At 39.8% G+C, this 21,760-nt stretch overlaps 1 protein-coding gene across 5 annotated transcripts in view; it reads left to right on the top strand.

Moving 5' to 3' along the window:
• Klhl5 (kelch like family member 5) overlaps positions 1 to 19,005 on the top strand; it is a 57,874-nt gene extending 38,869 nt beyond the window's left edge. For all 5 annotated transcript variants that reach the window (XM_090343711.1, XM_090343710.1, XM_090343713.1 and 2 more), the window contains 6 exons: positions 4,755 to 4,941; positions 8,681 to 8,905; positions 12,960 to 13,122; positions 14,455 to 14,667; positions 16,232 to 16,403; positions 17,781 to 19,005. In XM_090343711.1, the coding sequence (XP_090199837.1) occupies positions 4,755 to 4,941; positions 8,681 to 8,905; positions 12,960 to 13,122; positions 14,455 to 14,667; positions 16,232 to 16,403; positions 17,781 to 17,837 (1,017 nt within the window). In that variant the 3' untranslated portion in view covers positions 17,838 to 19,005. The remainder of the gene's footprint in view (positions 1 to 4,754; positions 4,942 to 8,680; positions 8,906 to 12,959; positions 13,123 to 14,454; positions 14,668 to 16,231; positions 16,404 to 17,780) is intronic.
• The last annotated feature ends 2,755 nt before the right edge of the window (positions 19,006 to 21,760 follow it).

Raw genomic sequence — 21,760 nt, 5'->3', positions numbered from 1 at the left:
ACAATCTTGCTATTCAGGTGGCAGGTACCTGTGGATTATGGTTTGAAGCCAGCCTGCACAAGAAAGTTTGTGAAATTTGTGTCTCTAATTAACCACTAAAAAGCCAAAGTGGATGTCTAGTTCTAGTGGTAGAGCACCAACTGTAAGGGAAAAAAAAGCTAAGGGACAGACCCCCAAATCATCCTACATCCCCAAATCATGACAACATTAATGGAGCTGCTCTCGTGAGGCAAGGAACATGGATGAAGAACTAGGCTGGATGTAGAGAAGGACGTGGGAGAATCATGTTTCCAGAATTTTTTGGCATCTTAATCCTCCATGAGTCTATGAAAAACAAAATTGAAAACTCCTTATTTAGATTGTTGAACCAAAGACAAGAGAATGGCACTGGCAACGAAAACATGAATGTTAGAGATGGTTTGCTAGCAGTTACTAATGCTCATTGGTTATTCCCAAGCCTAGCTCAATTAACTAGAAATTGATTCTAAATTTCAGAAAGAGGAAGTGTTAATATCAGATTTTGCTGAGAAGACCCGTAAGAGTAGGAGGGAAAAGCTGTAGTTTCTCAACAGTTTCTCGAAGGGTAGGATCAGCAACATGTGGGAATGCATTGAAATTCAAATTATGAGGCCTCTCCCACAACTACTGAATATGAAACTGTGAAGTGGGTGCTATCCAGCTGTGATGTGTAGGTCTTCCAGTGGTTTGATATGACCTCACCTTTGAGACCCACCATCCGTATGCAACGTCACTGGAAGGAGAGACTGCATCGATTTGGCCACATTTCTGAATAATTTGTACAATCATGTTTCTTTGTTATGGTGATAATACAGGACTATGGTATTTTGACACTTGGAGATACTGGTGATGATTTTGCTTTGGTTTTTGGATTTTGGCTTACCTTTCACTTTTATCAAGTAAAGGGTAAGATTGCAGAATTAGTTACCAAGTAAAGTTTTGAAGTAATTAGTTACTTAAAAAAGCTAAAAAAAAAGTTACAGGTCGGGAGTTTGGCCTAGTGGTAGAGTGCTTGTCTAGCATGCATGAAGACCCAGGTTTGATTCCTCGGGACCACATACATAGGAAAAAGCCAGAAGTGGTGCTGAGGCTCAAGTGGTAGAGCTCTAGCCTTGAGAAAGTCCAAAGACAGTGCTCAGGCCCTGAGCTCAAGCCCAGGATTGGCCAAAAAAAAGTTACTAAAAGCAAATGTTAGATTTTGTTGTAGGTGCTGTTTCAAAGGGTAGGGAAAGCTGGGCACTGGTGGCTCACGCCTATATTCCTAGCTACTCAGGAGCCTGAGATCTGAGGAACACAGTCCAAAGCCAGCCCAGTCAGGAAAATGTATGAGACTCTTATCTCCAACCAGAAGTGGTTTTGACTCAGAGTGCTAGAGCCTTGAGCAAAAGAGCTCAGGGACAGTGCTCAAGCCCTGAGTTAAGCCCTGAGACCAAGCCTCCCCCATGCCCAAAAAAAGAAAATATAAGAGTTGTTAAAATTGTGTAATATGCTGGGAAAATGGCCTAGTGGTAGAGTGCTTGCCTAGCATGCACCAAGCCCTAGGTTCAATTCCTTGGTACCACATACACATAAAAAGCCAGAAGTGGTACTGTGGCTCAAGTGGTAGAGTGCTAGCCTTGAGAAAGCCCAAGGACAATGCCCAGGCCCTGAGTTCAAGTCCCAGGACTGACAAAAAAATCGTGTAGTGTCTATCAAGTAATAACTATTTTTTAAAATTGAGTTAGGTTTAATAATCTAGAGAATCTAATCTAGAGAAAAGGTTTTTCCTCAGTGATAACCAACTGAATAAAATTTTTACCCTGCTTTGTTAATATAAAACCTATTTAGCATAGCTAGAAGGGGTTCAACTTACATATGATAATTTTATTATATTATCTCTGGTGTTAACAAGTAATATGGCCAAGCATAGTATCTTATTCCTGTAATCCTAATTACTTGAGAAACCAGAACACTATATTTCAAGGCTAGCCTATGTCAATCAGTGAAAGCTGTATGTGGTTGTGTATGCCTACCATCCCAGCTATGCAGGAAGCATAAATGGGATTGTAGCCCAGGCTAGTCCCCTATAAACATTAAAAAAATAACTAAAGCAAATGGGCTCAAGCCTGGCAAGCACACAAATCCCAGTGCACTTCAAAAGAAATAATATGAGTAAATTATAATCCTCTACCAAGTGGTCATTATAATATGACTTTAAAAAGAAAAACTAAATATTTGAAAAGAGAAATTTTTGGTGGTCCTTTTATTTTACTTTTGCCTTGAATATTATTAAAAAGTCAGTACAAGTTCAAGAAGAATGAAGTATAAACATTAGGAGCTACAGAGAAGACAAACTTGTAGACTTGATCAAATTTTAAACAAGGTACAGAAAATACTAGGGCATACATACATTATTTAAAATATCTTAACACTTAAATTGTCAGTGTTCACAATGGTGTCCTGAATTATAAGTTTGAATTACAAAACTTTTTATTTTTCCTCAACTTAATTTAACATGTTCATCAGAGCCTGAGCACTGTCCTTGGACTTTCTCAAGGATAGAGCTCTACTGCTTGAGCCACAGCACCACTCCTGGCTAAACATAACTCAGTGTAATTAGTCATTAAGGAAATGCAAACTAAGACTACCTTTTTTTTTACATATTCCACAGACTAAAATACAGTGATGTAGAATTGCTAACAAGGATGTGCAGAAACAGGTCTCGTCTAGTGCTGGAGAAGCACAAAACAGAGAAACTGTTTGGGGGGAAATAGTTAAAAATTTTTTAATTCAACCAATTCAACATGTGACCCACTAAGTGTACATAGGTATGTACCCAGTGCTTCCTTAGCACAAGTTTCCTTAGCAGCTTTACTTAGAAAACCCTATCCTGGAACAAGCTGTGTCTACCAGGTAGTGAGTGAAGCTACATTCACTGTGATGCCATGGGGTGTTACCACTATAAAAAGATGTGACACCCCAGTTCATGCTTAACACAGACAAACCCAAAACCATGCTGTGTAAAGAAAAAGCAGAAAACTGGATGACTTTATATGAAAAGTTCAAAAGAGACCAATCTGTAGAGACATAACTGTTGGACAGGAGATGAGTGCTGTAGAAGGGATGAGGTGTATGTGGACATCTGCCCTGAGGGATTAGCAGTAATGCACCAGAACTGTTTCATGGGAATCACTGCACGTTTTGGTAAATTTACAAAAAGAAATCATTGGATTGTTTACTTAAAGTAGATTAATTCTGATATTTAAAAGATGCCTTAACATTTTTTTTCTCTCATATGGAAGATCTAAAATACCCTGGAACATGATAAATTATACAGGATTCTAGGCTTCCACATACAGTGAAACCAAAGGAGAATATTCTTAGGAGAAGAATACATAGGCTCAATGCCTATGTGCCTTTGATCATATAAAATAATATTTATCTGAACTCCAGAGCCAGGTGTGGTGGTTCACGCCTGTAATTCTAGCTACTCAGGAGGCTGAGATCTGAGGATCAAGGCACTAGCTCAGGCACTAAAGACATGAAACTCTTATCTCCAATTAATCACTAGAAAATTGGAAGTGGGGTTGTGTCTCCTCCAGGGGTAGACAGTAGCCTTGAGCTGAAGAACTCAGGGTCAGCGCCCAGGCCCAGAGTTCAAGCCCATGACCCACCAAAAAAAAAGACTCCAGGTAATAGGATGGAAATGTTTTTATTCTTGCCTGTTTATTTATGTGTCTTTGGGATGGTAAGGGGGTTACAGAAAGGAGGATAAAGGGTGAACAACAAATGCATTAGTGGTACTCACTAGACACTATATTGAAACTAAACTATGCAACTTGTGGGTGGAGATAAGAGGGAAGAACTGGGAGAGAGAGAAGGAAGGCATGACATGGTCCAAAAAGAAATAGACTCTTTACCTGACTTATATAACTGTAACCCCCCCATACATCATCTTTATAATAGCAATGAAAAAAGATGCCTTAATAAAATTGTAAAGAAATATGTTGCCAAAAACAGCTATAATGTATCAAAGGATAGGGTCTTTTTCCAAGAAAACAGGAATAATTGTCAGGAAATCTGTCAAGATAATTATTACCTCAAGAATTTATTTTTTTTTCTTTTTTTTCCCAGTCCTGGGGGTTTAAACTCAGGGCCTGAGCACTGTCCTTGAGCATTCTCAGGGCTAGAGCTCTACCACTTGAGCTGCAGCACCACATCTATCTTTTCTATGTATGTGGTACTGAGGAATCAAATTCAGGTGTTTGTGCATGCTAGGCAAGCACTCTATCATCACTAGGCCAAACTCCTAGCCCCTACCTCAATAATTTAAGAGAAAAAGGTGCAGTGATCATACTGACAGATGTACAAAAAAAAGAGTAAAAGAAAAGCAAAAAATATAAAATATGTAAAATCTATATTAAATATAAGTATAAAATGTATACATGTTAAAATGTATACATGTAAAGTAATATGTATTAACTAATAATGTTTTAACATATTGACTTGATAGGCATTCACACACAGTCTAAGAGTGTGAAGGAGGATACCCTAAGGGGAGGAACCTAAAGGTATAACTTCTCTGAATACTTAAAATACTATCTATTGAAATGAACCCCAAGAAATGGAAGCATGTTTTTTTTTTCAACTAAGAAAAAATAGTGCCTTGAATAAGTGAGATAGTTTCTATTTGAAAACATCATTTATTCTATAACGTATTTTCTTAGTGACTCAATATGTATGCTATTCTTTTGTAGTTTCTAGCAGACATGGAAAATAATGTACTTTTTCGAGATGACATAGAATGTCAGAAACTCATTATGGAAGCAATGAAATATCATTTACTACCAGAGAGAAGACCTATGTTACAGAGTCCTCGGACAAAGCCTAGAAAGTCAACAGTTGGTACTTTATTTGCAGTTGGAGGAATGGACTCAACTAAAGGTATTTTTTTATTTGGAGGAACAGGGGGCAGGGAATTTCACTAAATTAAATATATGACCCAGAGTTCTTTAGATACATGGCTGGATACATAACCAGGGCAGGTAAAGAACAAGGTGAGCCTGAACTAACCAGAGTGCCAAAATGTATGAAGATACTCAAGGAATGGGGGATTTGGTCACAGACTCATAGAGTCGTTTTTGGCCCCCCACTGTCCAAGCCTGAAGTGACTAGGGCACCAAAGTAAGCAATGATTGTCAATGACAGTAAGTTCCTAAATTAGTGTCTTGACACAAATGAAGACTGAAGCTGGGTGTGGTGGCTCATAATCCTAGCTACTCAGGAGGCTGAGATCTGAGGATCAAAGTTCAAAGCCAGCCCATGCACAAAAATGACCTCTTATCTCCAATTAACCTCTAGAAAACAGGAAATAGGGCTTGGCTCAAGGGTGGGGGTAGTAGCCATGAGCTGAAGAGCTCAGGGACAGCACCCAGGCCAAGTTCAAGCTCCATGACCCACAAAAAAAAAAAAAAAAAAATTGAAGATGGACAATCTCTTCCTTACAGTTAGTTGACTGCCAGCTAATGTAGAAGGAAAGATATGGTTAGAAAAATGAATCTTGGGTGACCATCAGAATACAGCCTGAGGGTCCTTACTCAGAAATTTGTGATGTTCCACAGTCAGAAACTCTTGGAGCAGCCTTGACACTCAAAAACTTTCAGATTTTGGAGCATTTCAGAATTTGGATATTTGAAATAGGGATGCCCAGCCAGGAATGGCTGTGCAGATGCTCCAAAATCTGCGGACCTTCATCTGAGACATTTTTGGTCCCAACTAGTTTGGATAAGGAACATTCATTTTATACTTCAGTCAGCAATCAGTAGAAGCTGAGGACTTCTGGGTCAAGGTTCAGGAACAGGGTAGGGTATTTACTCACAGTGTATCACCAGGTACCTGCTAATTTGTTACCAAGGAGTAAAATAGGATCTTTACAGCAGAGAAAACTGACATACAACCAAAGATCAGGCTCATGTCACTAGTGGTGAGATATGCAGCAGCATGTGTCCTAAGAAAATGTATTGTCAATAACTTAGCAGCTCATCTGTGCCCTCTTGCCAAAAGTGTACATCTCTGATCATAGGAGTGAAAGGTCTTGTTGAGAATACTCTTCCTACTAAATAGCTTGTCTGTCTGCAGTATTTAAAAAAAAGAAAAATGTCAGTGTCAGACTAGGCACGCCAGTGGCTCCTATCTGTGATCATAGCTGATTGAGAGATAGATATGAGAGGATCACAGTTACAGCCTATCAGGGCAAAAGTTGGTGAGATCCCCAAATCTCATCCAATCCCTGCACACTGTGGTGTGCACCTGTCATCCCAGCTATGCAAAAGATATAGATGGGGAGGATTGGTTTCAGGCCAGCCCAAGGAAAAAAGTTCAGAAGACTCCTCTCAAAAGAAAAGCCCTAATAAAGTCTGGAGCATGACTCAAGTGGTAAAGCATCCACCAAGCAAGCAAGTGGAGCATGAAGCCCCTAAATCCAAGCCCTGGTATGTGTCAACTATTGTAATGTATCACTGCAGATTTTCTTTTACTGTCAGTTGAGACAAATGGCAAAATCCAAATAAGATCTATAGTAAATAATAGTATTGTAAAATGTTAACTTCTAGATTTGATGGTTCTATTGTTTGCAGGGGTGGGGGGGTTGTTTTTATGAGAGAGTGTATGGCCCCTACCTTTTCCTCCACTTCTCTCTTTTTGGGGGGAGGCCTGGGCCCTGGCCCTGAGCTCTTCAGCTCAAGGCTACCACCTTACCCTTGAACCAAGCCCCACTTCCTTTTCTAGAGGTTAATTGGAGGTAAGAGTCTCAGGTCCTTTTGTGCCTGGGCTGACTTTGAACCTTGCTCCTCAGATCTCAGCCTCCTGAGTAGCTAGGATTACAGGCGTGAGCCACCAAGCCTGGCTTAGTTTACTCTTAACTCAGGGAGAAAGGCATGCATACATAGGAAGCAAATGTAAAACGTAGGCATTTCAGAAGTCTTGGCTCAAGGCACCTGTGAATTCTTTGTTTCATCCTTGGAATATTTAATATTTCTAGTGAAAGTAATGACATTGGGCACCATAGAAGATGCTACTGGCTGCAACAGGATCTCACAGAGTGCATTGGCCCACTGCTGATAATCTTCATCCCACAACAATACCCTTCTGGCCTCCAGCTACCTTTCCACTTCAGCTTTCTTCTTTTCCATCTTAGCTCCTTCCCTCACTTCTGTTCCAGCCACCATTGGCCTTATGTCTGTCTATCTTTTCTATCTAATTTTTTGTAGCATTGGAGTTTGAACCCAGGGCTCACATATACTAAGGACGTGCTCTACCACTTGAACTAGGCCTCTAGCCCTTTTGCTTTAATTACTTTTCAGATAGAGCTTAGCATTTTTTGCTCGAGTCAGCCTGGACCATAATTCTCTCAAGTAGCTTATATAAGTTTATGCCACCACACCCAGCTGATTTGTTGGTCTCACTATTTTTTTTTTTTTTTTTGGTCTAGGCCTTGAACTTCAATCCTTGGGTCTTCCCTAGCCCATCACTAGCTAGAATTACAAGCATACCCACCCCCCTTCATTAGCCTCTTCATTTAATGTCAGTGATACTGTGTTGATATTATCTATCATTTGGATGTTCCAACCCAACTAACGAAGTTCCTGACAGAAATTATTCAAATTATTCATTCACCAAGGCAGGTCAACGTCTTCTCAAATGTCAGCTTAGCAAAGAGGCTTTCCATGAACATTGAATAGCAACTTTTTTTGCCCGTCCTAGACCTTGAACTCAGGGCCTGAGACTGTCCTTGGGCTTTCTCAAGGCTAGAGCTCTGCCACTTGAGCAACAGCACCATTTCTGGCTTTTTCTATATATATGTGGTACCGAGGAATAGAACCCCAGTCTCTGTGCATACTAGGCAAGCACACTAACACTAGGCCAAACTCACAGCCCCGGATAGCAACTTTTACTTGCCATTTTCTGTCCATCATCTTACTAGTTTCTGTCTCCTAACCTGTATTGTTTCTTCACAGACCTCATTAGGTTTATTTATGGTCTGCCCTCCTCCTCCCAACTCAGTGTCCAGAAAAGCCACCCAAATAAAACCATCACTGATGACCTCCATGTCACTTACTCTGACCATGCTTTCTACTTTTCCTTGTACTGGATCCTCCAGTAGTATTCAATGCTACAGGCATACCTGCCTGCTGTAGGCATTCAACCTCTAAACTTTGCTTCTTTCCTCCCATTCTTTGTGTGTGGGGTGGGGAAGGCGGTCATGGGGCATGAACTCTGGGCCTGCTATGCTTCACTTTAAGGCTACCGCCCTAACCCTTTGAGCCTCAGCGCCACTCTCTCTTTTCTAGTGGTTAATTGGAGATAAGAGTCTACAGTTTTCAGTGCTTGGGCTGGCTTTGAACTGCAATCCTCAGATCTCAGCCTCCTAAGTTCCTCCCACTCTTGAATATCACCCTTCTGTCTCTTTTGACTGATAACCCTTCCCTGCTTGATCTAGAATGTGCCAGGAGAATGGTAAGAGAGAAGTTACGTAGGTACAGAGGGACCAGATTGTACAGAGGCTTCCTGGGAACCGTAAAAGTAGTTCTGTTAATGGTAACAAATTATACTCATATATATAATTTCACAAAGTAGTCAATAGTAGTGGAACATTTGTCTATATAACCTCTATGTTACTATTAAGGAGCAACAAGTATTGAAAAGTATGATCTCCGTACAAATATGTGGACTCCAGTCGCGAATATGAATGGGAGGAGGCTACAGTTCGGTGTCGCAGTGTTAGATGACAAGCTGTACGTGGTTGGAGGCAGAGACGGACTGAAAACTTTGAATACTGTAGAGTGCTACAACCCCAAAACAAAAACTTGGAGTGTGATGCCTCCTATGTCTACACATAGACACGGCCTTGGTAAGTGGAACTGTGCCGATTCACTCAGGATGGCTTAGATGAGGCTTCCATAGCATTTGCCTTCTGTCCAGGGAGAAGGCTAATGTGGCAGCCGTGTTGATAGTAGCCCGTCACCAAGCATTCCCTCTCGGGCTTCCTATTATCAGAGACAGAGAAGCAAAGCTCACAAATTCATCCACCAAACGGGCAGCCCCCAGCACAGTGAAAACATGGCTACCCGGGGTATTGTGGGAGTGTGATGGTCCAGCAGGCCCACCTTTCATGTATGTGTTCTAATTCGGCCATTATTGTAATCTAGCTGAGGTAGAGTGCTTATTAAAACTCTCCAGTATTACTGTTTTTCATATAAATGTATATTCTCTGGGTCTTAAGCAGAAGTGAATTGAAAACCCAGAAAAATATTGAGATAGCACCAAGAATGTAATCAAGATTTTCCTTCTTTTTTTCAGTAAGTTGCTAAACAGACTTGGTTAGCATGGGCTTTATATGCCTTACTGTTTGTTCTGAAATTATACATGTGAAGGAGATGCATACAAAAGAATTTAAGGCCTTTTCTTGGCAAAATAAAAATAATTTCTTAATGAGAATTAAAGGTATAGAAATAAAATTAGCTGGGTCTTCAAATGTGGTATATCACCCAGCTTTCACTATAGAAAATAGAAGCTGGGCAGTTCTTTTGGTCTTACATGCCTTAGAGCTCTGCTGCTTTGCATTATCTCTGCTGAATTTTCATGGTCTGTGATGGACAGGCAGGTTTCCTGGGTGACCTGTAATGTCCAGTGGCTAGCCGAGTAGAGGCTTGGGCAACAGAGCCAACTCAGCCACATGTGCCCAGTTGGAAAGCAGGCTCACCCAGTCTTTTATATAACTATCTTCCAGTAGGATTCCTACTTATGTGAGAAACTGTAGAATCACACTGCAAAAAGTCATAAATTCAGAGGAAGAATTTGTTATCACATTGTCAACTCATTGCAGTTTATGAAAGGTTTAAAACAATTCCATTAAAGAGCTTGATAGATCATTATAAAAGATGGTTGCATGCACTGGTGGCTCAACCTGTAGTCTTAGCTACTCAGAAGACAGATCTTAGGATCTAGAGTCTAAGACAGCTCAGGCAAGAAAGTTTGTAAGATATTTCTCAACAATTAACCACCAAAAAGCCCAAAATAGAGCTATAGCTAAAGTGGTAGAGTGTCAGTCATGAGCAAAATAGTTTAAGGGCAGCACCCAGACCTTGAGTTCAAGATCCAGGTGTCTCTCTCTCTCTCTCTGTCTCTCTCTCTCTCTCTCTCTCTCTCTCTCTCTCTCTCTCTCTCTCTCTCTCTCTCTCTCTCTCTCTCTCTCTCTCTCTCTCACACACACACACACACACACACACACACCATAGCTTAGAGGCAACAAAGGCATAGTTGAGCTCTTTGCCACAGAGCATCAGAGAAGAGACTATCCAAAAGTTGAGTCACCAAAAATGAAAATTATTTAGGACTATAAATTGGTATGGTGATAGGTACAGTGAAAGATTAAGTGAGCAGGGATTCTTCTGAATGTACTTAAAATTCATTGAAAGATTCTCTCCCACACCACCTCCTTTACTTTTGTATATGAGTCCCTGGAACCCAGAGCCTCATATATACTAGGTAAGTACTCTATCACGATCTACATTCCCCAACTCCCCAGCCCTCAATGAAAAGTGACTTTTAAGTTTCAGATTTGATAAGGAAGCAAAACGAGAGGGTTAGGACTAAGATAACAAGCAAAGGGACTTAAAATTTATAGGAATTATAACAAAGAAAACTATAAAATATTACTTTGGAGTCTATAAAATCAGCTATTATATAGTAAACACAAAGTAGTTGGGTGTGTATTTGTGTTTACTGTGCTTGGGACTGAACCCAGCACCTTGTGCATGCTGGGCAAGGATAATTCCACTGAGCTACACCTCCATCCTGGAGAATATATTTTAAGGATGAGTATAAGTTGTCACTTAGCATAAAATCCAAAGTCATTGTAATATAGCTGCATACTTCTTCCTTAATTATAATTTAGTATAAATTCTTACAGTAATAGAATTTGATTGCTGATAGTCTAATTGTATTTTGTGCTACTCAGCCCATGAATGGAATATACTTTAAGTATCACTCATTTCTCCATATGTGGGATTTTTATAAACACTTCATTTGAAAAAGGGCTTCTACTACTAAAATGTATTTTCAGAGTCATTGTTTAAGGGGTAGACTAGCTGGAACTTTTTTCTTCTTTCTATGCACACATTTTAAATATGTCCTTACTACATATACATGCATATGAAATATGTGTGCGTTGTCTATACAACTGGTAATATAGACCTATACATGTACATTGCTATTTTATAGATAGTAAACATACCTTATTTGTAGATTTATTATATGTAATTTTGGCCAACTGTGATCAAAACCAAATTTTTAAAAATCAAAATTTCAAAGATAATAAATTTTTAATTCCCTTACATGTATTATGCAGCTCATTTGGTGGGAGGGACCTGGCTGCATTATCACCAGGGTGTTTAAATCATGATTTGATCCACTGAGAGTTACCCTGCCCTTGATTTTATGAAAATACAGTATGCCTCCCAAATGAAAGGTAGAAGTAGATGTTCTTAATTGTTAAAATAATTAAGCTAAACTTTGAGATTTATTGACAGGATGATATTTTTTTTAACAGACAGGGGGGTAGGGCTATGGAAAAAAACCCAACCAGGCATCCGCAGTACAGCACTGAATCTGCACCCTCAGTTCTGTCCAGTTCTCACCAATGGGGGGCTCTTGGTAGCACATACCTACAGATACCAGAGATTGCTATCTTACATATAGATTATAAACCCTGAACAGTCAGTACTCAATATGTGACTACTGAGTGAAATAATGCATTGCTTTGGGTCATAGATGAGTGATGAATATTTTTATTTGGCCATGATAGACGAAGTATAACATGATTGAATTACAAAGGATTTTTTGTTCTTCAGGTGGTATTTGTCTGTCTCACTTGGCCATGGTCATGTCACACTCTTCTCAAAACCTTCTGCTGGATCTCAGGCTCATTCAAAATTAAATTCTCGGCCTTCCTACATGCTCCCGTGCTCAACCAAACTGACCACCTTGCTGTACTTGAGACACACTATGCATGCCTCATGTCCTTTGCACATTCTCTTCCCTCTGCCTCATCTTCTCTTCCCCCAGACAGCTCCATGTCTGCTCTTCATTGCATCCATGTTTCTATTCAGTGGCATTCTGTCATTTGCATTTCTTCTGACTTTATCATTTTACTTTGCAGAAATTTTTTTTTTTTTTTTGCCAGTCCTGGGCTTGAGCTCAGGGCCTGAGCACTGTCCTTGGACTTTTCTCAAGGCTAGAGCTCTACCACTTGAGCCTCAGCACCACTTCCGGCTTTTTTCTATGTATGTGGTACCGAGGAATCGAACCTGGGTCTTCATGCATGCTAGGCAAAGACTTTAACCACTAGGCCAAACTCCCGGTCCATGCAGAAATTTTTAATTAGCACTTTCTAATATCTATTTCATGTCTATTTCCTGACTAAAACGTAGGATTGCGTTGATGCATAAGGATGTAGTCCTGATCTGTTATGTTCTATTGAGTACATAGCACTTAGTAGAAACTTTAATAGATGATCTGGCTTAGCACTCTGATGACGAATCATACAAATAGACTGTGTTTTTTCAGCATTGCTGCAACAGTCAGTATCTGTGAATTTGAATTGATAAAACGGAATCAAAATACTTCTTGAATATATCTATCTTAAACTCAAGTTATAGAAAAACGTTTTCAGTCATGGTAATGTATGCATCTGGTATAGTTTGAAAATCTGTTGTATCTCAAAATACTGCCTAGAAAGCTTTTAAGGGCCCAATAGCATGCTGTTTGAGCCCCATCTTCCTACCTTCTAAGGACAGTGGTACAGAGGCCCAATAGCGCTGGCATACATGTTTGATTGGTTGAGCTTGCATGATCAGCTGGCATGTGATATTTGGAAGTGTTTACTCTTTTCTGCCTCTCTGCAGGCGTGGCCGTGCTGGAAGGCCCCATGTACGCAGTGGGCGGCCATGATGGCTGGAGCTACCTGAACACAGTCGAGCGATGGGACCCCCAGGCTCGCCAATGGAATTTTGTTGCCACTATGTCCACACCCAGGAGCACAGTGGGGGTGGCTGTTCTGAGCGGAAAGTAAGGAAATCATTCAAGCTCCATTGAAGTCACAGTAAACCAAATTTATTGCTACGTGAATACTTAGTTTTGGAAAGACTTTTAAAACAATCTCTTTTTTAAGAGTTCTAAATGTGAATATTATCTCAGTTTTAAGTTGCTGGTTTTTTTGTTGTTGATATTTTGTTTTGTTTTGTTTTTCTTTTTGGTGGTTAGTGAGGCTTGGACCCTGGGCCTGGGCGCTGTCCCTAAGCTCTTCAGCTCAAGGCTGCTGTCCTACCCCTGCAGCCACAGTGCCACTTCTGGTATTTTGTGGTTAATTGAAGATAAAGAGTCTCATGGACTGTGCTGGCTATGAACTGTGAATCCTCAGAGCTCCTGAGTAGCTAGGATTACAGGCATGAGCCACCGTGCCCAGCTTGGATTTTACTTTAATGTATGGATGGTATATATTTCTACTTACTTAATTAGTAAAAGAAATTTATGTCAGGATCTAGTATTAAATTTTGCCATAAATATCTGGTGGTTATATTATGATGGTGTGGTCTTAGCCCAGGACTGGTAGCTTATATTTATAATCGTAACTACTCAGAAGTCTGAAATCTGAAGATCACGATTCAAAGGCAGTGTGGCAGAAAAAGTCTGCTAGATTGTGTCTACAATTAATTGGAAAATTATTGGACTAGAGCTTTGACTCAGCTTTGCTGGTAGAATGCCAGCAGTGAGCAAGAAAGCCAAGTAAGCACAAGGCCATGAGGATCAAGTACCAGCCTTAGAAACAAAACAAGTGAAAATATATATGTATGATGGGCCTGGAGTTTGATGTAGTGGTAGAGTGCTTGCCAAGCATACACGAAGACCGGGGTTCGATTCCTCAGTACCACATACACAGAAAAAAGCTGGAAGTGGTACTGTGGCTCATGTGGTAGAGCGGTAGCCTTGGGGGGAAAAGCCCAAGGACAGTGCTCAGGCCCTGAGTTCATGCCCCAGGACTGGCAAAAAAAAAAATGTGTGCGTGTGTATGTGTGTGTGTGGGGTCTTTTAAATGTAGTGTTGTTTCCATCAGTGTCTCCCTAAAAGTTCCTTCTATCATTTCTATGGTTTATCTTGCTTCTTTTTTTTTCTTGTATTTGTAAACTGGTAACCCCAGAATGCCTCTATTCTGATCTCAATAAAGCAGAAATGCATGAAACCTCTCCTAGCTCCTGATTGTCCAGAGATTAAATAGGAATTATTTTCAACTTTCTTCTGCTGTGAAGCCCTCCGTGGCTGTTAAATACAACTCATTGTATATACTGTGCCCGACTAATAACAGCTATTTCTTATTTCTCGTTTCATTTATTCTTTTTACAGACTTTATGCAGTTGGTGGTCGTGATGGAAGTTCCTGTCTTAAATCAGTAGAATGTTTTGATCCTCACACCAATAAATGGACACCATGTGCACAAATGTCAAAAAGGAGAGGTGGGGTGGGAGTAACGACCTGGAATGGGTTGCTGTATGCTATTGGAGGACACGATGCCCCTGCCTCCAACCTCACTTCCAGACTCTCAGACTGTGTGGAGAGGTAATGTCCTGTGAAGAAACAAAAGTCTCTAATCCATCCAGACACAGCAACTCTGTGGAGCAGCTATCACAAGTAGGCGGGTCTCTCTCGGTCCTGTGAAACCTCTTATGCCTATTCTTTACCAGATAATGCACTTAATCAAAAAAGAAATGGAACTTGATCAATTCAGAGAATGAATTAGGGAGTGGAGTTTAAAAAAAAAAAAGCAAAAGACTTATAAATGTGTATGGACCAATCTAATATTAAATTGCATTTTAAAATAAAGGCTAGTAATCTTTTTAACCAAGTCATTCAAATTGGCCTCATGAAACTCAACTTAGTGACAGGTAGAGAACCTAATAGCAGTGAAAAGTTGGATGGTAGGTCAGATTCCCATTTGATAAACTCTTCCCAGTTCAAGAAATTGAGTACTAATAGAAGAGGTAAGGTCTGACCAAGATGCATAGTTGAATAAATCAACATTCAATTGTAGAGTCTTTGAAGATTTAAAAAAAAAAAAGGTCATTTACCATGGAGTATCTGCTCTTAGATGTCTTTGGGAATTCTAATTAAGATGCTTCATAATAGGACAATGAGATATAAAATGGACAACTATAATGATTGTAGGTGCAAGGTATTTTGAAAGAATTAAACATTGATATGCCACATATTAAACCAGCACTGTTAAAGTCTCAAAGCAGCAAGGTGCAGTGGCCCACACCTGTAATCCTACCTATTCACGAGGCTGAGATCTGAGGATCACAGTTCAAAGCCAGCCCAGGCACTAAAGTTCATGAAACTCTTATCTCCAGTTAGCCACTAGAAAACCAGAAGTGGCTCAAGGGGTAGGGCAATAGCCTTGAGCTGAAGAGTTCAGGGACAACTCCCAGGCCCAGAGTTCATGCCCCACAACTGACCCCTCCCAAAAAAGTCTCAAAGATGTTTTAAGTCTTTTAAGAGTTATACATCTGGGGGCCGGGAGTTTGACTTTGTGGTAGAGTGTTTGCCTAGCATGCATGAAGACCTGGGTTTGATTCCTCAGTATCACATACCCAGAAAAAGCTGGAAGTGGTGCTGTGACTCAAGTGGTAGAGCACTGGCCTTGAGGAAAACCCAGGACAGTGGGCCCTGAGTTCAGACCCCAGGGCTGGCAAAAAAAAAAAAAAAGTTATGCATCTGATCCAGGTGCTAGTAGCTGACGCCTATAATCCTAGGTACTCAGGAGGCTGAGTTCTGAGGTCCCTGTTTGAAGCGAGCTTGGCAGGAAAGTTTGTGAGACTCTTATCCCCAGTTAACCACCAGAAAACCAAAGACGGGCCTGTGGCACAAAGTAGTAGAGGGCTACCTTGGCCTCAGGGCCTGAGTCCTGAGCTCAAACCCCATAACTGACCAAAAAAAAAAAACAAACCAACCAACAAACAAAAAAAGAGCCTTACATTTGCTGAATAAGTGCAGGTATTCAGGAAACAATGATTGGTTTTTCTCTCAAAGATGCTCAAATGTATTTGATCAACAATAGCATATACAAGACAGAAGAGGCTTGAAATACAAATGTTTTGGCTCTAATTCTAAAACTTTCTTTCAGATATGATCCCAAAACTGACATGTGGACTGCCGTGGCATCTATGAGCATCAGCAGAGATGCAGTGGGCGTGTGTTTGCTTGGCGATAAGTTGTATGCCGTTGGGGGCTATGACGGACAGACGTACCTTAACACAGTGGAAGCTTATGACCCCCAAACAAATGAGTGGACACAGGTATGATGCTTCTGTTTTATTACCATCCTCACCTGGGAAAATAGTTCTTTTGGTAAAGAAATGCTTCTTAACTATATCCAATATCAACATATATCACATATATCTCCTCTTGATTAAATTTGGTAGGTGGAAGAGATAAGATTGAGGGCATGATTTCCACAGGATTTCTTTTTTTTTTTTCTCTCTGTGCTAGTTCTGGGGCTAGAACTCAGGGCCTGAGCACTTTCCTTTCTCAAGGCTAGAGCTCTACCACTTGAGCCACAAAACTACTTCTGGCTTTTTTTTCTGTGTATGTACTACTGAGGAATTGAACCCTCGTCTTTGTGCATGCTAGGCAAGCACTCTTCCACTAGGCCAAACTTTCAGCCCCTAGTATTTCTTTAGATACTATGTGGTTACTTAGTGCCAGCCTCCCTCCTTAGGAGAAGTACATGTGAATAATAGTCTCAGAACCCAAAGAGAGGTATTGTTGAGGTGTATTTGGCTTAAACACTTATTACATATAATACTTTATGCCAGATCACTCTGAATGAAAATCAGTGGTTACTGATATAGAGTTTATAGCCAAGCACATAGGAGGCAGTCAGTGAATGTAGCTTACAATGTGGCGCCTTCTCTCAGATGGCACAGCAAGCAGTAGAGGACACCCAGTAAATTCTCCAGATTTCTCACAAAGCACCTTGTACATGGTTAGCACTTTTATCATATTCATAACATTTTGGCCAAAATATGACATTTATATGTAGTGTTAGTCCTTTCTATTTTAATTTTAAAACTCCCAATTAAAGAGGAGCAAGGGCTAGGAGTTTGGCCTAGTGATAGAGTACTTCCCTAGCATGCACAAAGACCCAGGTTCGATTCCTCTGTACCACATACATAGAAAAAGCCAGGCCAGGCACAGTGGCTCGTGCCTGTAATTCTAGCTACTCAGGAGGCTGAGATCTGAGGATCAAGGTTCAAAGCCAGCCTAGTGCACAAAAGGACCTGAGACTCTTACCTCTAATTAGCCTCTAGAAAATGGGAAGTGGGGCTTGACTCAGGGGTAGGGCTGAAGAGCTGAAGAGCTCAGGGACAGCGCCCAGGCTGGAAGTGGTGCTGTGACTCAAGTGGTAGAGCTCTGGCCTTGAGAAAACCCAAAGACAGTACCCAGGCCCTGAGTTCAAGCCACAGGACTGGCAAAAAAAAAATAGAAAAAGAAAAAAGAGGAACAAATACTATGCAAACTTACGATCTTCCCTGACCATCAGGACGGGGTCCACAGAGAAAAGCCAGGCCTGTGCAGGGCTGGGGTTGCAGGAGTTGAAAATAAAGCCTGCTTCTGTGTTTGAGCAGTCATTCCCTTCAAATCCAACAGCTCTGTCTTTCGTGTCTCTTCAGGTTGCACCACTCTGCCTAGGAAGAGCCGGAGCTTGTGTTGTGACTGTAAAATTATAACTCAGTGCTTTCTAACTGAAGATACCTTCTTTCACTAATTTTGTACAATTGTTCTACTATCAGTGGATACATTTTTAGAAAGTGTGCAACGCCACATTCCTAGGCACAGAGTGCCTCATCTCAAAGTGAAGATTTTAAAACAAGGGAAGAAGGAGTCTGTGGACCAGGAGTGTGGCACTTCTCCATCACTCAGAGCTGCAGCCAGTGGATTCGGAACATATGTGCCTGCTAGAAAATACAGGACGAACGCACTGCTCCAAAGCAATCCATTGCTGGCAAGGAGTTTTGTTTCTTCCAGAGTCAAATAAATTCTACTCACATGGTCCACATTTATTTTATTACAGTGCAAATGTAACAGATAAAACTTCAGAATATTGGTTTTTAAGTTTATCCTATGAGTTCCAGTAATTTTTGTTTAATCACAACCATAATTTTAATCACAGTACTGTTTAGTTTTTCACAGATAGTTATTATTCTTTGGCTGTGATTTTTACTTCTGAAGTTGTCCCATTCCAGTGAATGAGCAAAAACACGAAAGCATCGAAATAATAATGACCAACTAGGATTGATGTGATCTCTGCATGGTTCTTAAATATTCATTCCATTACATCCAGATTCCCAAGAGCTACATGTATGATAGTCTTCAATTGAAATTAAAATGTTTTACATTAAATTTAAGATATGCAAATTATTGTAGAGAGAAAAATATTATATAACCTGTAATGTTATTTCACATAACTAGTATTTAATTATATGGATTATAACATGATTTGATTTTGTCTCTTGATACAATTCTTATATCCTCAAGTCCCTGCCTTGTTGCTATGTTTACTACAATTAATAATCCATTGTGCTTCCTTGTAATCAAACCATTTTAACAGAATGGGCTAATTGAATGTTTGAAAACCAGAAGTTTAAGGTATTTGTTACCCAGAGTTTTGTACACTTGTAAACTCTCTAATTACATATGTGAATGTTAGTACTCTCAGTGAGTTATATGCAAAAATGCACTGGGCAGTGAAATTTTGTGAAATTTCCTATTCATTAACTTAATATAAAATAAATATAAACTAAATTCCCATCTTTTAAACTAGTGTTACGGTAATATTATATCAATGTAACCTTTATTTTAGTTGCTTTTTTAAAAATTAAATCAAAATATCCTCTCAATCAGTTTGTTTTAGATGTGCACGAAATGTTTGTGTCTTGGAAAAGAAAGTGAGTGCTTCTAATCCTAAGTCCATTCTTTGCTCATCATACTGGTGTGGTCACTGAGAAAATAGTGGTGGGAACAATATGGCTTATGTTAATATTTCATACATTTTATTATATAAGAGATAGGAACTTGGCCAGGAGTGTGGCCTAGTGGTAGAATGCTTGCCTAGCATGCACAAGGCCATGGGTTTGATTCCTTGGTACCACATACATAGAAAAACACGGAAATTAGTGCTATGGCTTAAGAGATAGAGTACTGATCTTGAGAAACTCAAGGACAGTTCCCAGGCCCTGAGTTTAAGACCCAGGATGGGAGCGGGGGCAGGCTTTCTCAACAAAGATCAGGCTATGGAGATGCTTTTGTGTTTAGGAGATGCAAGGTAAAAAGACCAAAAAAAAAAAGCCTACAAAGCAGAAACTTCTGTAATAGCATCTTCAATCCAGTGTCAGCTTTCTGAGGATACTGAATGCTCATGGTTAGTGGCTCATTGCCCACAGTGGAGAGAAGATTCATGTACACTAAACCAAGACCTCGTTTCTCTCCCCATAGACTTCCTTCCTGGGTTGATTTTCTACTGTGGTGGTAAAGTGCCACTAGTGTAGTGCTGTATGCAATGCAGTACCACTCGCTCTACTGGATACTATTTTTTAAAAGTACTTTATTTCCAAATGATGAGGCATTAGCCCAAATTTCATTTCTCTTCTAGTCCAGGGTCTTATGAATCTAGGCAACAATGTAGCTTTTACTGTTAACCTGTCTTTGAGATACCTAGATGCCATTTTTTACTCCATAATCATCTGGTAAAAGATAGTATTTGCTAATGAATAGTCAGTGCTATGAATAGACACTTAAGTTTTTTAATGCATTAATACACTTAATATTCACAACAACAGTTCTGTTATTGGTCATTTTATTTCAGCTGAGGAAGCTGAGTACAGACAAATTAACCCTAATATTATATATAGGAAGTTAGTGTCTTAGTGAAGTATAAAAGGATTATACATCATAATGACAGTCATTATACACCTTGAGTGTATACCATGACATTTCTCACAAGAATAATGAGATGGTTCAACATACAAAAATTAATCAGGTCATGCTCCACATTAATAGAATTAAGTGAGGAATCTGATCATTTTCATTCCTTTTTAAAAGTATTTGACAAAATTCAGTACCCTTTCATGGTAAAACAAGACAAACAGTAAAACCATTCAACAAACTAGGGAGATGAGGACATTTCCTAAACTTTACAAAAGATTTTTATGAAAACCCACAGCCGACAACATAGGCAATAGTGAAAGAGGGAAAGTTTTACCCCTAAGATCAAGAAAATGCCTTTTTTATGATATTCAACACTGAAATCAAAAGTCGTAACCCAAGAAATTAAGGCAAGAAAAAAATAATTGAACTATAACTATATTGGTATAGAATATAATATTAAAAATTTCAAAAACATTTCAGCTAACTTAAAAATTTACCATTGTCCGAGGATAAAAGATCACACAAGTCCAGTCAAGAAATTAAGGCATCCCATAAGAACATAAAAAAGAACAGAAACATGGGTGCAAATTTAATCAAAAATGTATTAAATGTGCACACTGAGAAATATAAAATATTGCTGAAAAAAACTAAAGACCCAAATAAATGGAAGGTGTTCATGTGCCGGAAGGCACCACTGTTCTGATGGCGCTACTCCCAAAATTATTCTATAAATCCAATGCAATTCCTGTCAATCTCAGTGAGCTGTCTGTGGAATTGGTAGTGTGTCTAAAACTCATGAAATTTCAAGGGACCAAAGAAGACAAAAATAAAACAAAAGGAACAACTGAGGAACACATTCTAGAATAAACTTCAATAAAGCTACATTAATCAAGAGAGTGGTTGTTTTAGAGAGTGATATAAAAAAGCATAGGAAAGCTGGACACGGGGGCTCACGCTTGTAATCCTAGCTACTTAGGAGGCTGAAATTTGAGGATCACAGTTCAAAGCCAGCCCAGGCAATAAAGTCTGCAAGACTCCTACCTCCAGTTTATCACTAGAAAACAGGAAGTGGGGCTGTGGCCCAAAGAGTAGAATGGTAGCCTTGAGCTGAAGAGCTCAGGGATAGTGCCCAGGCCCAGAGTTCAAGCCCCATGACCGACTGAAAAAAAAAAAGCATAGAAACTGGAGATACAGGTCAAGTGGTAGAACACCTGCCTAACAGAAAATGAAGCCCTGAACTCAACTTGTTTAAGTAACAAAAAAGCTAGTAGCATAAAGTAGTCCAAAAATCAATGTGCTATGGTCAACCGATTTTCAACAAGCATTCCAAAACAACATAATGGAGAGTTTCTTCAATAAGTAATGATCAAGCTGGGCACGGTGGCTCACGCCTGTAATCCTAGCAACTCAGGAGGCTGAGATCTGAGGACTGTGGTTCAAAGCCAGCCCAGGCAATAAAGTCCGTGATACTCTCATCTCCAATTAACCACTAGAAAACTGGAAATGATGCTGTGGCTCAAGGGGTAGGGCGGTAGCCTTGAGCTGAAGAACACAGGAACAGCGCCCTGGCCCAGAGTTCAAGCCCCATTACCAACAAAGAAAAAGAAAAAGAAAATAAAAAATTCTCTTGTGTGTCAAAAGATACTACCAAGAAAATCTCATGTGTGTCAAAACATACTACTAAGAAAATGAAAAGGCAACTCACAGCATAGAAGAAAGTATTTGC

Source organism: Megascapheus bottae, chromosome 13 (genome assembly GCF_031878675.1).
Source record: "Megascapheus bottae isolate mThoBot1 chromosome 13, mThoBot2.hap1, whole genome shotgun sequence".
Lineage (NCBI taxonomy): Eukaryota > Metazoa > Chordata > Mammalia > Rodentia > Geomyidae > Megascapheus > Megascapheus bottae.
The sequence above is the reverse complement of the archived record's forward strand: the minus strand, read 5'-3'. Positions and strand labels throughout refer to the sequence as shown.